The 13,842-nt window shown below is 39.5% G+C and overlaps 1 protein-coding gene across 2 annotated transcripts in view; it reads left to right on the forward strand.

The window, feature by feature from the left end:
• Positions 1-7,775, forward strand: part of LOC113025191 (hyaluronan and proteoglycan link protein 1-like) — a 36,781-nt gene extending 29,006 nt beyond the window's left edge. Inside the window, exons 1-6 of one of the 2 annotated variants that reach the window (XM_026172692.1) lie at positions 800-886; positions 1,286-1,418; positions 2,599-2,762; positions 3,186-3,384; positions 4,180-4,482; positions 5,952-7,775. In XM_026172692.1, the coding sequence (XP_026028477.1) occupies positions 1,313-1,418; positions 2,599-2,762; positions 3,186-3,384; positions 4,180-4,482; positions 5,952-6,241 (1,062 nt within the window). In that variant the 5' untranslated portion in view covers positions 800-886; positions 1,286-1,312 and the 3' untranslated portion in view covers positions 6,242-7,775. Of the gene's footprint in view, positions 1-799; positions 887-1,285; positions 1,419-2,598; positions 2,763-3,185; positions 3,385-4,179; positions 4,483-5,951 lie in introns of those variants that run through there. The other variant, XM_026172691.1, reaches the window with a different exon arrangement.
• The last annotated feature ends 6,067 nt before the right edge of the window (positions 7,776-13,842 follow it).

The following is a 13,842-nucleotide window of genomic DNA, read 5'->3' on the forward strand; positions in this document are numbered from 1 at the left end:
TTCCGCCTCCCTCCCTCCCTCCCTGCTTTAGCTTCTTTTTTTCGCCGTATCTCCCAGTCTTAGTCGCTCTCTGTCTGCTTCTCTATTATCATTTCACACATCACCTGCTCTTCTTGTGTCCTGCAGTGCACATTCTGACTCAAGCATTTTTACCTTTTTTTTAAACGACATACATCTTTCCCAACATACTTCACTTCCTTATCATTGCACCCTCCCCAGCCCATAATGACAGGCTGGGAGGGGTATAAAGTAAGTGTGTGTGTGTGTGTGTGTGTGTGTGTGTGTGTGTGTGTGTGTGTGTGTGTGTGTGTGTGTGTGTGTGTATACGCTGCAGTTTTTCTGCTGACTTCAGGAACTCCACCTGGCAAAGTCGGCCAGCACTCCTAACCATCCTCCAGCACATATATTGCCACACAAGCTGTGAAATATTTTTTACAGGTTATACAAAACCTGTCCTGCCAATATTGAAATGAAATTGTTGGGTTTTTTTCTTCTGTTATATTTTGTATAAGATATATAAGGGTACAACAATAATTTTTCACCCATCATCACCTAAACAAATACCACAGAAACCACCAATATATCTATATTTTACATGTAAATACATTACATGTATATTTACATGTAATTTTTTAAGTCAAATTGAGGGCAATGAACAAAATGTGGGAAACTCAAAGGGCTAGTTAGCTGTTAAATCAAGAATTTCTGTTGTGTCAGCTGGTGTCCTCACAAGGATGCAACTACAGCTACGCCAGTGTGTGAGTGTGAATGAAGCTTGAGGTGCAGGGGTGACGCTGCACGGTGGCAGTCTCCTTCTAAAAGTGTGGGCTGTCATCAGGACATGCTGCTTTCTCACAGTGCTGAATGACAGAATACTTCCTGCACAGTATGTACTATATGGCTTACACAGAATGTGTATTTGTGTGAACGTCTTCTGTGGGCTGTAGCTTGTAGGGATGCCTGGTTTGTGCATTGAGAAGCTTTATTTTAATGTGCTGAGTCTGACTGTATGTTTAACTGCGTTCAACAACTTAGAAATGGGATTTTGAGATGTGTGTGTTTCTCTTTAGATGTGCTCAGTACCCAGCAGGCAGGCGTCCTGTTAAGCAACTGTAATTACGGAGCTCTCGGGGGAGAAAAAGCACTGCAGATAGAAACACAGGGTCATACAGTTGCATACAGAAGAAGCTTATAAACGGGCTTTCTGTATAGCTTATACATGGAAAACTTTCCTTAGCATCCTCACTGTAGCATAACCCCACCCTCTGTCTGTGTGTCTCTGCAGTGGTCAGAACCTAGCTGGTGAGTGAAGATGATTCCTGTGCTGATCTGGGCTTTGATATCACTGAATGTAGCAGAAAACGACTTAGATGCTCTGTACCCTGACCTGGAGCATTCGAGAACCATTTATGTCACAGGTGAGTACATGTTCACTTGTGTTTCTTTGTGAGAGTGACAATGTCATTCCAGCGTCTGTTTCTGTGTTTCGTTTAGAACACTCACTCTGCAGTGTCCTTTCTTCCCTCAGTTTATCAGCATGTTCTCAGTGATAAGACTGCTATGTAGGGACTTTTAGCTAACTTAGACAGAGCTATCCAGTTTGGCTTTTATCAGCAAATTAAAACACTGTATATCTCTAGTTTTTACATGGTAAAAAAAAAAACCAACAACACATAACAGCTATTTTGTTATGCAAGTCACTTCGGAAATGTATTTATTTATCTATTGTTTGGTTTTCCTTGTTTGTGAGATACGAACAAAACCAAAGCCCTTTTCATTTAGGCTGCGTGATTCAGTGAGAACGATGATATAAATCTTTACCAGCATGACTTCCAATTTCCTTTTTTTTCAATATCACTAGCTACTGTATAATATTTTTAGTAAAATAAAACATGATAAATTAATCTCTATTAGTTATTGTTTAAAGTAAAGTTTAAAGCAGTTTAGCAGCAGCTGAGTCTTTGGCACTGTTTGGATCTATGGCACAGATATTCTTTGCTGTTTGGTTTGAGACCTTGGAGCAGTTTCGTCTTAACTGGACTAGCATTTTTTAACGTTTTGCTTCATTTTGGGGTTTTTTTGTTATTGTTTGTTCATTCATTTATTTACTTTTGTTTTTCTAGTCTAACATGACCATACATAGAGAAGATGGCAGAATGCCAGAACCTCAAAGTTTTCAGCAGGCTTGGATATTCAGCTGCATAGCTGCAGCATTCTCAAATTTGTTATAGTCTGATCTCAGTTAGAGACTAAAATGTAATAGAATTTCCCTCTTTAAAACTGGAGGACAAACATTTTAGAGGGTTCATACCCCACAGATCTGTCTTCTTTCACCTGCACAATTGCTAAGACTAGAAACATCTTGTCAGCTGATCCAAAACATTCGACAGGAGTTCTGGTTGGGACTAGAAAGAAAATCATACTTCTAAAATACTTTGTCTGTCTATTAGCTTCTCTTGACTGCCTCGTTGGTAAATATGGAATCGAATTTAGAACCCTTCTTCTCACATATAAAGTCGCTAATAATCAGTCTGCATTCATTTCTTAAAATCCGTCCCATTGAAGCACTTTGCTCTCTGTTTGGTTGCTGTTTTTCAGAAAATGGCCCCCAACTGTCAGTGGTAGCAGAAAAAACCAAAGTGGTGTCGAGACGAGGGGGAAATGCTACTTTACCATGCACGATTCTAAGGGACCAAACACTGGCACAAAACCGTAAGATGCGGATCAAATGGACCAAGCTGACCTCAGACTATCTAAAAGAGGTTATCATTTATTTGACATGAACTGTCATTAGTAATTTTTTTTTCAAAACATTGTGTGTAGCATTCCAAAGTATCAATATATAATTTATGTAGAAGCATTATAAACTAGTTTTGTTACACATGTCCAATGGTGGCCTTATTATCTTATTATTCATCACTTGCTAAGACATCTTCCCTCCCACTGTCATCAAAGCACTTGCTCAGGGTCGGGGTTTTCTCTGTTGTATTATTGTATTATTGAAGGGTCTAGCTTACAATATAAAGTGCATCGAGGCGACTGTTGTTGTGATTTGGCGCTGTTTAAATAAAATTGAATTGAATTTCTTGTTTATTCTGTTCAAAATGTGCTGACTATTCTTAAGAAATTCCAAAAACTGAAAGCAGTGGAAAAGTATAACATGAACACTTTTCATCGTGCTCTAGGTGGATGTGTTTGTTGCCATGGATTATCACAAAAGGAGTTATGGCAGATTCCATGGACGTGTCCACCTACAAGGTTCTTCGGCCATGGATGCTTCTCTAGTCATTACAGAAATCACTTTGGAGGATTATGGGAGGTATAAATGTGAAGTAATTGACGGGCTGGAAGATGGAACAGCAGTGGTGTCGCTGGACCTTGAAGGTATAATATTTGGAACTACTTCAAAAATTACTAGAATTTAAATATGGAAAAGGGGGGGGGGGGGGGGTAATGTCAGCTGAAGACAAAAACTGGAGCCAGTCAAACACACACACAGCTGACCAAACACATCCAGTTTATCCTGGCTGCAGGTCATCTCTATAAAGTTAAGGATCTTCTAAATCAAACATCATTATATATTATATACTTTGTATTGTTCCATTATACTTCTGTACTGTGTGGAATTGTGGGGAGCCACCTATAGAACACACACCCATCCAATATATATTCTGCAAAAAAGAACCATCAAATCAACTTTTTATTAAATTAAATATTCTTAAATTTAAAGACTTGGTTGACCTGATAACTGCACAAATAATATATAAAGTAGGAAACAAATCTTTGAGCCACAACATTCAGAACTTGTTCCAAATAAGACCAAATACCCTTAGAGGAAACCCTATGTAGTAAGGATTCATGTAAAAACAATAAGTTACATGAATGTTGCTGTATCATTGTGTTCTATTGAATCCTTGTCTCATTTTTATATTTTTAGCAAATTTTGGTATTTGAAACAAGCGGGTAGCAACAAATAAGTGTAAATCTATCTTTTCTACTCCTTTTCAAGCGTATTAATTGAGTGGATATAGAGATATTAATGACAACTTTGATGCCTTTGTTTTGTGTATGTGTTTTCTTGTTATTTTAGTTATATTGACATGTTCAAAATAAATTCTATTCTATTCTATTGCATCTCCTTCTCTGCCCTCATTTTCTGTTTTCACCCTGTCTGTGCAGGTGTTGTCTTCCCATACTACCCCCGCTTGGGACGCTACAACCTTAATTTCTACGATGCAGAGCAGGCGTGCCACGATCAGGATGCAATCGTGGCATCTTTTGACCAACTGTATGACACATGGCGTGGAGGGATGGACTGGTGCAATGCTGGCTGGCTGTCTGATGGCACAGTCCAGTATCCCATCAACACCCCCAGAGAACCCTGTGGTGGCAAGAACACAGTGCCAGGCATTCGGAACTATGGGTTGAGAGACAAGGACAAGAACCACTATGATGTTTTCTGCTTTACCTCCCACTACAAAGGTGAGGAACAGCACTAAAACTGTGTTTTTGTAGGTATTGGCGACAAACACATCTGCAATACTGAGGGCAACATGCTCTCTGTAGTTACTGGGTTATGAGTTGATTGAAAACATTTTTACCTGTTTGGCCACCTAAAATTGAAAAAGAAACGAATGTTAATACTATAATACCAACATGTAAGAGTTTCTGAAAGTGTGCTTCTTTTTTATGTGGCTAAAACAGAATCCAGCCCTAACCACAAATGGGATGCTAGTGCCCTGATGGATAGCAGGTCTAAAGAAGTTAATTAACACTTGATATTAACATGTCTTTAAAATGTAGCTAGTGACCTCATATTTATCAAATTGTTGTTGTTGGTTTTTTTGTTGTTTTTGTTTTTTACACACTATTCAATCCAGCTTTAATATGAGTTAGTATGAAGAGCCATGTGAGCTCCAACTGGGATGCTTGCATCTTACTTCCTATAGCAGCACCTAGAATAGATGTGGCTCAGGAGACACACCATGGTTTCCACCACTGGACTCCTCCCTCTTTGTTCAGGTGTCCCAGGGCACAATACTGAATAGTGTGGAACAGAGGGTAACTTAGAGCTTGTGGGGTTAGGATGTGGTATCCGATTTTTTAGACCACCACTCAGTGTAAGTTTTATGTCACAGCTGCGTACTAAGTACTGGTAATTATCAAAATGATTTTTTTATGCTTCCACCAATATTTGAGAGATCTTTATGATAATATTTTTAATCATAAAATATAAATATTCTAGTCCAAATTCTTTTAATGTACAGTTTTACAAAATAGCTGAAAAAAGATAGTAAATCACATCATTATCTTATGATGAAAATGACAAATTACAGTTATTTTATTATATTCCGGAATGTCTGAATGTTACACATGGTCTCAACAGATTTTGAGGGCTGTGCAATATGACCAAAATCTCTTATCCCGATGTAAGACATTTCTCATCCCGATAATGATATATATCGCATTTTTGGTAAATTCTGTGAATCTTGGGCAACTCGACTTGGGTAAAGTGTTTTCAGCTGGGCGTTGTGTACCTGGAGTGTACCTGTGACCAATGCATGAAACTATATATCTTTAGATTGTTGTAACGGCTGCCATTTACTTTCTATTTATTACATGGCGTGCCGTGTGAAAAAGGCTGTTCTAACGTTTGAGTCTAAGGTTCATTTTTCAGCACCTGACGGCTCTTTTTTGCTTCTCATCTGATCTTCATCATCTCAATATTGCCGTAAACAGTGTATTTTGCAACACCACAAAACAAACGATGGCGTATAATATGAAATGATGGATGTTTTAACTTCGTCAAATTTGTAAAGGCATCAAAGCATGTATATCCTGTCTTGTTGTGGTGACAGGATCATGTTAGGTTGCAGGAATTTGATACATTGATATATTTTCTGTATGTTCTAACCCATTATGTTCATCCTTCTGTTTTCTTGTCACCTCAGGTCGTTTCTACTACCTGATCCAACCCTTTAAGCTGACCTATGATGAGGCAGTCAGGGCATGCCAAAAAGATGGTGCTCAAATTGCCAAGGTTGGCCAGATGTATGCTGCCTGGAAGCTGCTGGGCTATGACCGCTGTGATGCAGGCTGGTTGGAGGATGGCAGTGTCCGTTACCCCATCTCCCACCCGCGCCGGCGCTGCAGTCCCACTGAAGCTGCTGTTAGGTTCAGTGGCTTCCCTGACAAGAAGCATAAGCTGTATGGAGTGTATTGTTTCAAGGGCCACAACTGAGCCACAACACACATCCAGCAAACAATTACATACACTAACATGCATCAACACATACAATAATGAGCATAATAATTGAGAGAAAGAAAACAGAGAAAAAAGCACATTCAAACTGTGATAGTTTTTTTTTTTTAATGGAAACCTTAAGATGTTTTATCCAGACCGATTCATGTTGTGCTTTGTAAACTGGGACCTTATATTCTACAAGGGATAGTTTACGCATATTTAAGGTTTATATTATTTAATCAATGCCCTTCAGAGAGGTGGGCACATTGTTGTGGGGATTAGATAACCTACGGCTACAGACATACTGTCATTTACAAATGGACTAGGCTCGTCAAAGTCTGAAAGTCTGAAAGTCTGAAACGTAACTAATCCAATCTCTGCTGTTCAATGTTAACAAGGTGCTAAGACAGGTACTTTGTAAATCATCCTACCACCCAGTGTTTTATTTTTTTTTATACAAACGTGATGAACCAAACACTAGTCTCATCACCAAAATGAAAAAGAAATCATTTAACTGTTAGCATTGTTTATGTTTTCTAAGTATGTAGAATGTGATAATCTAGAAATGTATTTCTGTTAATGACTATTTTTTGATATACTGTAGAAATATTTAGAATATAATTTTTATCTTTCTGGTCAAACTATCCAAGTCTATTGGGTTTACATGAAACATACAATAACGGTGGAAAAAACACCACAAAAAATGATTTTGCACTGAATTTACCGAATATGATGCATAGAGGAGAGAAGACAAGGCAAACAGCAGTTTGCTCTTTGCAGCAATACAGAATGCCTGGCATGAAAAAATGCTTTGCAGTGCTAGAGTACGTTTTGTTCTTCAGAGCATGCCTTGACTTCAACAGCAAAATTGTTATTAGAGTATAGCTACTCTTGCTATCTATTTAGCGCCTTATAGACTGCTATTTTTGATACAAATGCCATAGATTCTTCTAGCTTATTACCAGAGCCAGGCTTTGCCCTGCTTGTGACTGATGTTGCTCATTAGCCCAGCAATCCCAGTGCAACCTGAGAGGACAATCAAAAAAATCCTGTTATTCAGTTGTGGGTTTGACCTTCAGCATGTGTTTGTAATATCATAAAAATCTGCTTTCTGCATACAATGTTGCTTGACCTTTAAATCACATTTTTCTACTCCATTCCTCTCCTATGATGGTGCTAGGCTGCTGTTAACTAGAATTGTAGCTAGAATTGGAAAATTTAGATTTAAATCCAGGTTATGCTCAGGTTTATGTTTTATCTATTTTAGTCAACAAAAAAGCAAAACAATAAAAAGAAATAAATATTAGTCATGTCACAAAAGCAAAGATTTAGTTGTTTGTACCACTGAAATTGCAAAGTTCTTTGTGCCAAATACAAAGAAAAAAGCAAAATAGTGACTGTTAGCATGCTAAAAGACACACATGGCCAATGACTACTACTCACACTGTGGATTGTCAGCCTAAACAAGACTTGCAAACTCTTTGGACCCAAAAATCTACCCTCTCTTTAACAAGTCATATAGTATTGATGCTTTGTGTGTGTGTGTGTGGGGGGGGGGGGGGGACGTAATAAAGTCTTAGTTTACGTTGACAAGAAACTCAATTGTGACTAAAAATAATATGCAACTCTTTTGAATAAATTGGGACTAATGCTAGGCTAGGTCAGAGTATTCAGAAAACCTACTAATGGATACCAGGTAAAAGATTAAGGTGCTGAGGTTAACAGAGATAACACTCTGTGACTGACTTACACACTAATGTATATAGAGATGAAGTCTAAGGTCCTGAACTGGCCCCCTAATTGCTGTCTAAGTTCTGCAAGGCACAGCCATGAAGCAGCCGACCAGTTCTTCCTGCAGGAGCCTCTAAAGGTTTCTTCCATTTAAGGGTATAACAGTAAATGTAATGTGTAAGCTCACTGTACACAGCCCAGGATGGAAAAGACTGAAGTTTAGGTAATCTAATTGGAATGGTGCAGAGTTGGCTATACTTGGCTACTCAAGTCACTGCACAATCAGAGTTTTGCTATACTTATCATCAGTGAACTGCTGGACGAAATTAGCCTGTAATGATCACACACTGATGATGTGGAAGATAAAATGCTATAACAGCTATGAAGTAAACACTTACTAAAGATCTGTTTTATTTAATTTACTCCTTTTGTATTAGTGTATTGATTAGAATTATTGCAGAAATTACAGTCAATTAAATGAATAGTTTGACATTTGTGAAAGTGCAAACTGGTACGCTAACACACAGCTGTGTAATAGCTAGATCTCATAATGGGCTATAAAATCAAGATATTTCTTGAAAGTAAACAGTATTATGTGTTAATTGGTAAGATTCTGAGCTACATGTTGACACCAAGCTCACACCAGTGTTTAAATTTAGGACACCCACAAGCTCATTAGCTAGCATAGAAAAATACCTGGAAAATCCTGTAAAATAAATAGAATGAAACTAATATATAAGATATATAATAAGATATGCAAGGCAGTTCTTCAGTGCATCAGTGCGGATTGAAAGCAATTTCACAATTGATGTTACATCATCCATATTTCCTACAGTCAAGTTGTCTCAACCTGCTACTCGTTAAATGAAGAAAATAGTGGGGAAATTTTGCTAATTCGTTGTCCAGTGTTTCAAGTTTAGTGCAGCTCAGCTACCTGTTTACATTTGTTACTTGCCTTACTTAGTATGTTACATTTTTCCTAACCAGATTACCTGTTTCTACCAGTTGCTAGTCTAAATTCTGTGTGTAGCTAAAGTTCAAGTAGTTGTCAGGAATATCACATTTCAGCAAATGTTTTCACATCTCTTTACTAGCCTTTCTTTTATGCTAAATGAAGTTACGTGTCTCCTGCTTATCTACCACTTTGTATCTACTGTACAGATATGACAGTGGTATCACTTTTGTCATATCACAAGAAAGTAAATATCTATGTTTTCACCATTTCAACTGTTCATTTTAAAGCTTCTATTTTGTATTCTATTGTCTTTCTGATATTGTTCTTCGAGAACCACAGCATAGAAAACAATCTTAGGGATTTGCAGACAAAGGGATAATAAAAGAATATATAAACCATGACTCAGCCTCTATCAATGTATACAACCATTACTGAATTAACATAAATACATCATAGCAACGATGAGCGATTCCACTGTAGTTGCAGCGGAAAAGAAAAATCATCAAAGTTAATGTCTGCCCTTTATTTGTTAGGATGTGTATTTGCAGAGCTGTAGTTCTTGGGTAATGCTGTAATGTGTAAATGTTTGCAGAGGGAGGGGTCCTGCTTACATGAAAATGTTTTTCCAGTGGGAACACTGAGGCCATTCATGGTGCTGCATCAGTTAATTTTGTAACTGAAATACAGCATGTTGCCAAAGTAAATGACTGTTTTAAAAGCTGAGTGACGGCATGTTGGTTTTCATGCTGATTCTTTTGTTTGTGCTATTTTCAGGAAAGCTGTCTGTTTAACATTACAAAGAGAGCACAGATTATATATAGACATCCACAATAAACAAAGACAGCAGTACCGGTCAAAGATTTTCAGAATTATACAAAAAGGCCTGTTTCAGGGAACACAAAATGCGTTAACAATTTAAAGTTGTTCTGCAGCAATGGAGGTTGATCAAACCCTCAAAGCTCGTGCTACTAATTCCTACAGGTGTTCCAACTTTTCTGGATCACTTACAACCCCCTCTGTCTGCATAACAGCAGTGCTGGAACACACTGTGGTACCCTCGTGAACATCAGTTGAACTGTCTTGTACTGCAGAAAGTAGTGCGTTGCTAGAAAAATGGTGAGAAAAGGGCAAATAACAAGGGAAGAGAGACAGACCATCATAACACTTAGAAATGTAGGTCTTTCCTACAGAGAAATTGGAAAGAAAGTTAAGGTGTCAGTGAGTACAGTTTCCTTCACCATCAAAAGGCACTCAGAAACTGGGGCAAACTCAAACAGGAAGAGGTCTGGAGCCTGGGGCTCGCTCGGGCCACTTCGGGGGTGGGGTGCCCTCGGCCTCTCGGCCTGGGGCTCGGTCACTCTGGCACAGCTGGCTGCCGGCGGAGCTCACGGGCATGTCACTGCAACCCCCCCCCGACTTCTTCTGCTCCTCGGCAGCTGAGTGACCCCTCATCTGGGACTCTCCTCAGCTCTTTCTGGGACAGTGGCGCGGCTGCCCCTCTGTTGGTCTTCCTTGGTCTCTTGTGTTCTGGAGGCCTCTGGATGTCTGGAGTTTTGATCTCCTCCATACCTGCTTCATGCCCTGGTGGACGGGGCTGTGCACACATGAAGGAACCTTTTAAAAACAAGCGCGTTCATGCTCACAGGTGTACACACGGGTGCTCACACACACAAACTACACCGTTTTTGGCTCCTACCTCAAAGCACACTGTGCGCTGTCGATCTTACGTGCTGCACAATAATATTCAATATTTAGTATTTACTGTCATATTCCCATAGATCATCGTGATGTTGTTTATTATGTTGCTCTCGTTTTCTTCTACTTGCTTTGTTTTTTCATTCTCAACAGGTGAAATTAAAAAAGTATCTACTGTTATCTATTGTTAGCTAGTTTATTGTGATGGTGTTGTTTTTATTACGTTGCTCTTTGTTGTTTGTTTCTCTTCTGTTTTTTTTTATCTCCATACAGGTGATCCAGGTGTTTTGTTTGTTTTTCTTTTTTTTTCTTCCTCCCTTTCTCACCATCTCTTCTCCCCTCTATTTTTCTTTCTCTCCCTCTCCCCCAGTCATGTCTGTCCCGTCTTTAAAAAACGAAAATAAAATAAATACATAATTATAATAAAGGTCAATCAAATGGACCGATATGGCAAGGCCATGATGATCCACTTGGTAAAGTAAATCCATTTGGCATCTTTCTTGGCCTTCAGACAACAATTCTGATGGCTAAAGATCCAAACGGGACAGGCAAAAAAAAAAAAAAAAGAAGAGAAGACTTCAAGCTGTAGGTTTGACAGGACAAGTTGCAGGAATAAAGCCATTGCTAAGATGTCAGAATAAGACATAGAGGCTTCCCTGGACCATGAAACATTGCCATTGGGATACTGAAGACTGGAAGAAGGTATTATGAACTGATGAATCAAAATTTCAAATCTTCGGTTCATCACACAGGATCTTTGTACGCCGTCAAGTATGTGAAAGGATGGTTCCACAGTGTGTGGCATCAACTGTTAAACATGGAGGAAGTGTGATGGTCTGGGGCTGTTTTGCTGGATCCAGGGTCGGTGACTTGTACAGAGTGACAGGCACCCTAAACCAAAACAGCTACCACAACTTTCTGTAGCGCCATGTAGTACCCTCTGGTATGTGCCTAGTTGGTCAGGGGTCCATTCTACAGCAAGATAATGACCCAAATATAAGACCCAGCTATGCCAGAACTACCTTAGGAAAAAAAGAACAAGCTGGTAAGCTTGAAAACATGGAGTGACCAGCACAGTCTCCAGACTTAAACCCCATTGACCTGCTTTGGGATGAACTGGAGTGAAAGCAACAGATATGGGGAGAGCTTTCTGAAGTAGAAAAGAATGTAGAAAGAATGCCACGTGTGTGTTCAGCTGATACATCTGCCAAAGGTGGCTACTTTGATGAGTCAAAAATTTAGAATACACTTTGGTTTAATAATTGATTCCATGATTTCCTCTTTAACTTCAGTTGCCTATTTGTATTATGTCTTGCAATGACACACACACACACACACACACACACACACATATATATATATATATATATATATATATATATATATATATACATACATACATACATACATACATACATACATACATACATATTGCTCCATTCTGTAGTTAGTATACGTAGCCAGTCCTGTCAGTAATCTCACTGAGGGGGTTCAGGCCTATACAGAACAGCAGTGGGAATAGAGCATTTCCTTTGTAGATCCCGCACTTGATGGCAACCTGTCCTATGGGCTTGAAGTTGGTCTCTAGTGTTGTCCACCACACCCCCACTGAGTTCCTGATGAAGGCTCTTAGGGTCCTGTTGATCTTGTACTGTTCCAGGCATTCCAGGATCCAGGTGTGGGGCATCGAGTCATAGGCTTTCTTGTAATCATTCCAGGGAGTGCTCAGGTTGGTCAGCCTAGTCCGCACTGCCCTGTCTACCAGTAGCTGGTCTTTCACTCCTCCGCTGTTCTGACAAAACGTCCTACTTTGGCAAAACGTCCTACCGTAAGTAGTTTATGCACATTTCTGCTGTCACACAGTAATTCCAGCACAAACGTAAGTAGGTATGACGGTTTACCACTTAACTTTGCCCATCAGAGTATGCTTGTAGCTCACATTCATAAAGCCAGGATGGTTTGCCACTTCATTTTACCTGTTAAAGTATGCTTGTAGGTCACATTCAGAAAGGTAGCATGGTTTGGCACGTATTTATACCCGTCAGAGTATGTTTCTAGCTCTTATTAACAAAGGTAAGATGATTTGCCACTGAATTCTAGCTGTAAAATTATGCTTCTAGCCCATATTAACAAAGGTGGGACGATTTGCCACTTAATTATAGCTGTTAAAGTATGCTTGTACATCACTTTTACAAAGGTAGGACGGTTTGGCACATAATTTTACCCGTCAGAGTATGTTTGTAGCTTATATTCACAAAGGTAAGACGGTTCGCCACTGAATTTCGTGTTGCGCGCATGCGTAGAAACAACGGGTAGGATGGTTTGTCAGGTAGGATGGATTCCCAGAACACCGGTATTCCTGACAATTCCTTTTTGTCCCCCCACTCATGTATTGTTCTTCTTAGCTGCTATGATGCCTGACAGCAGCGTCCATGTGGTACTGAGGCAGGTTATTGGCCAGTGGTTGGATGGGAAAGTTCTCTTCTGGGGGTCCTTGGAGATCAGGACTGTCTGGCCTTCAGTAAGCCATTCTGAGTTGTGAGGAAGTGAGCAAAATGAAAAAGAACTGGATAAAATGTCTATAAAATGGTTTCTTTTCCGTCACCAGAGGATTTGTTTTCCTTTTTGTCAAAGAACAAAATATAATACTGCAATCACTTAAAAAAAGTAGTTCTTCATTTTATACATTTTATACAGTGTTCTCGTTTTTATGTTTTTTTGTTGCTTTTCTTTTCAGTTGGTAAAGGCATAAAATGAGAGAGCTCGCTGGCTCTAGGTTGGGCGAGGCAGGGCAATGTTGGCAGAGTTCAGTCCATGTCGAGGTCTATGCCAGGGGGTCGCTCATGTCCTCGTCAACCTGGGAGAGGAGCTCCTTCTTTTCATCAGTGCTCGCCAGAGAATTGCGGCTGTTGTGGGCACCCATGTACAGGGTGGCATACACTGGGTTCGTGAAGTTGGTGGGCTGCGGAGTGAAGAAAATTTCTCAGTGACTCAGGCAAAAGAAATGAAAAGATTTGGTATATTGTGAAAGAAGCAGTATTTTTCTTATTCAAATAGGCTCAGCTCGCATAAATAACAAGATGTTTCCCAGCTCAGTGCTGAAACCCTGGCAGACATTTGTGGTTTGTTATGTTTTCTGTGTTTGGTTATTTGTTTCTGAAAGTCTGGGCACTAATCATCTGCCCCCAACAAACCAGTAGGTGTATTTCCAGTGAAG

This window comes from Astatotilapia calliptera, chromosome 7 (genome assembly GCF_900246225.1).
Source record: "Astatotilapia calliptera chromosome 7, fAstCal1.2, whole genome shotgun sequence".
In the NCBI taxonomy this organism is placed as follows: Eukaryota; Metazoa; Chordata; class Actinopteri; order Cichliformes; family Cichlidae; genus Astatotilapia; species Astatotilapia calliptera.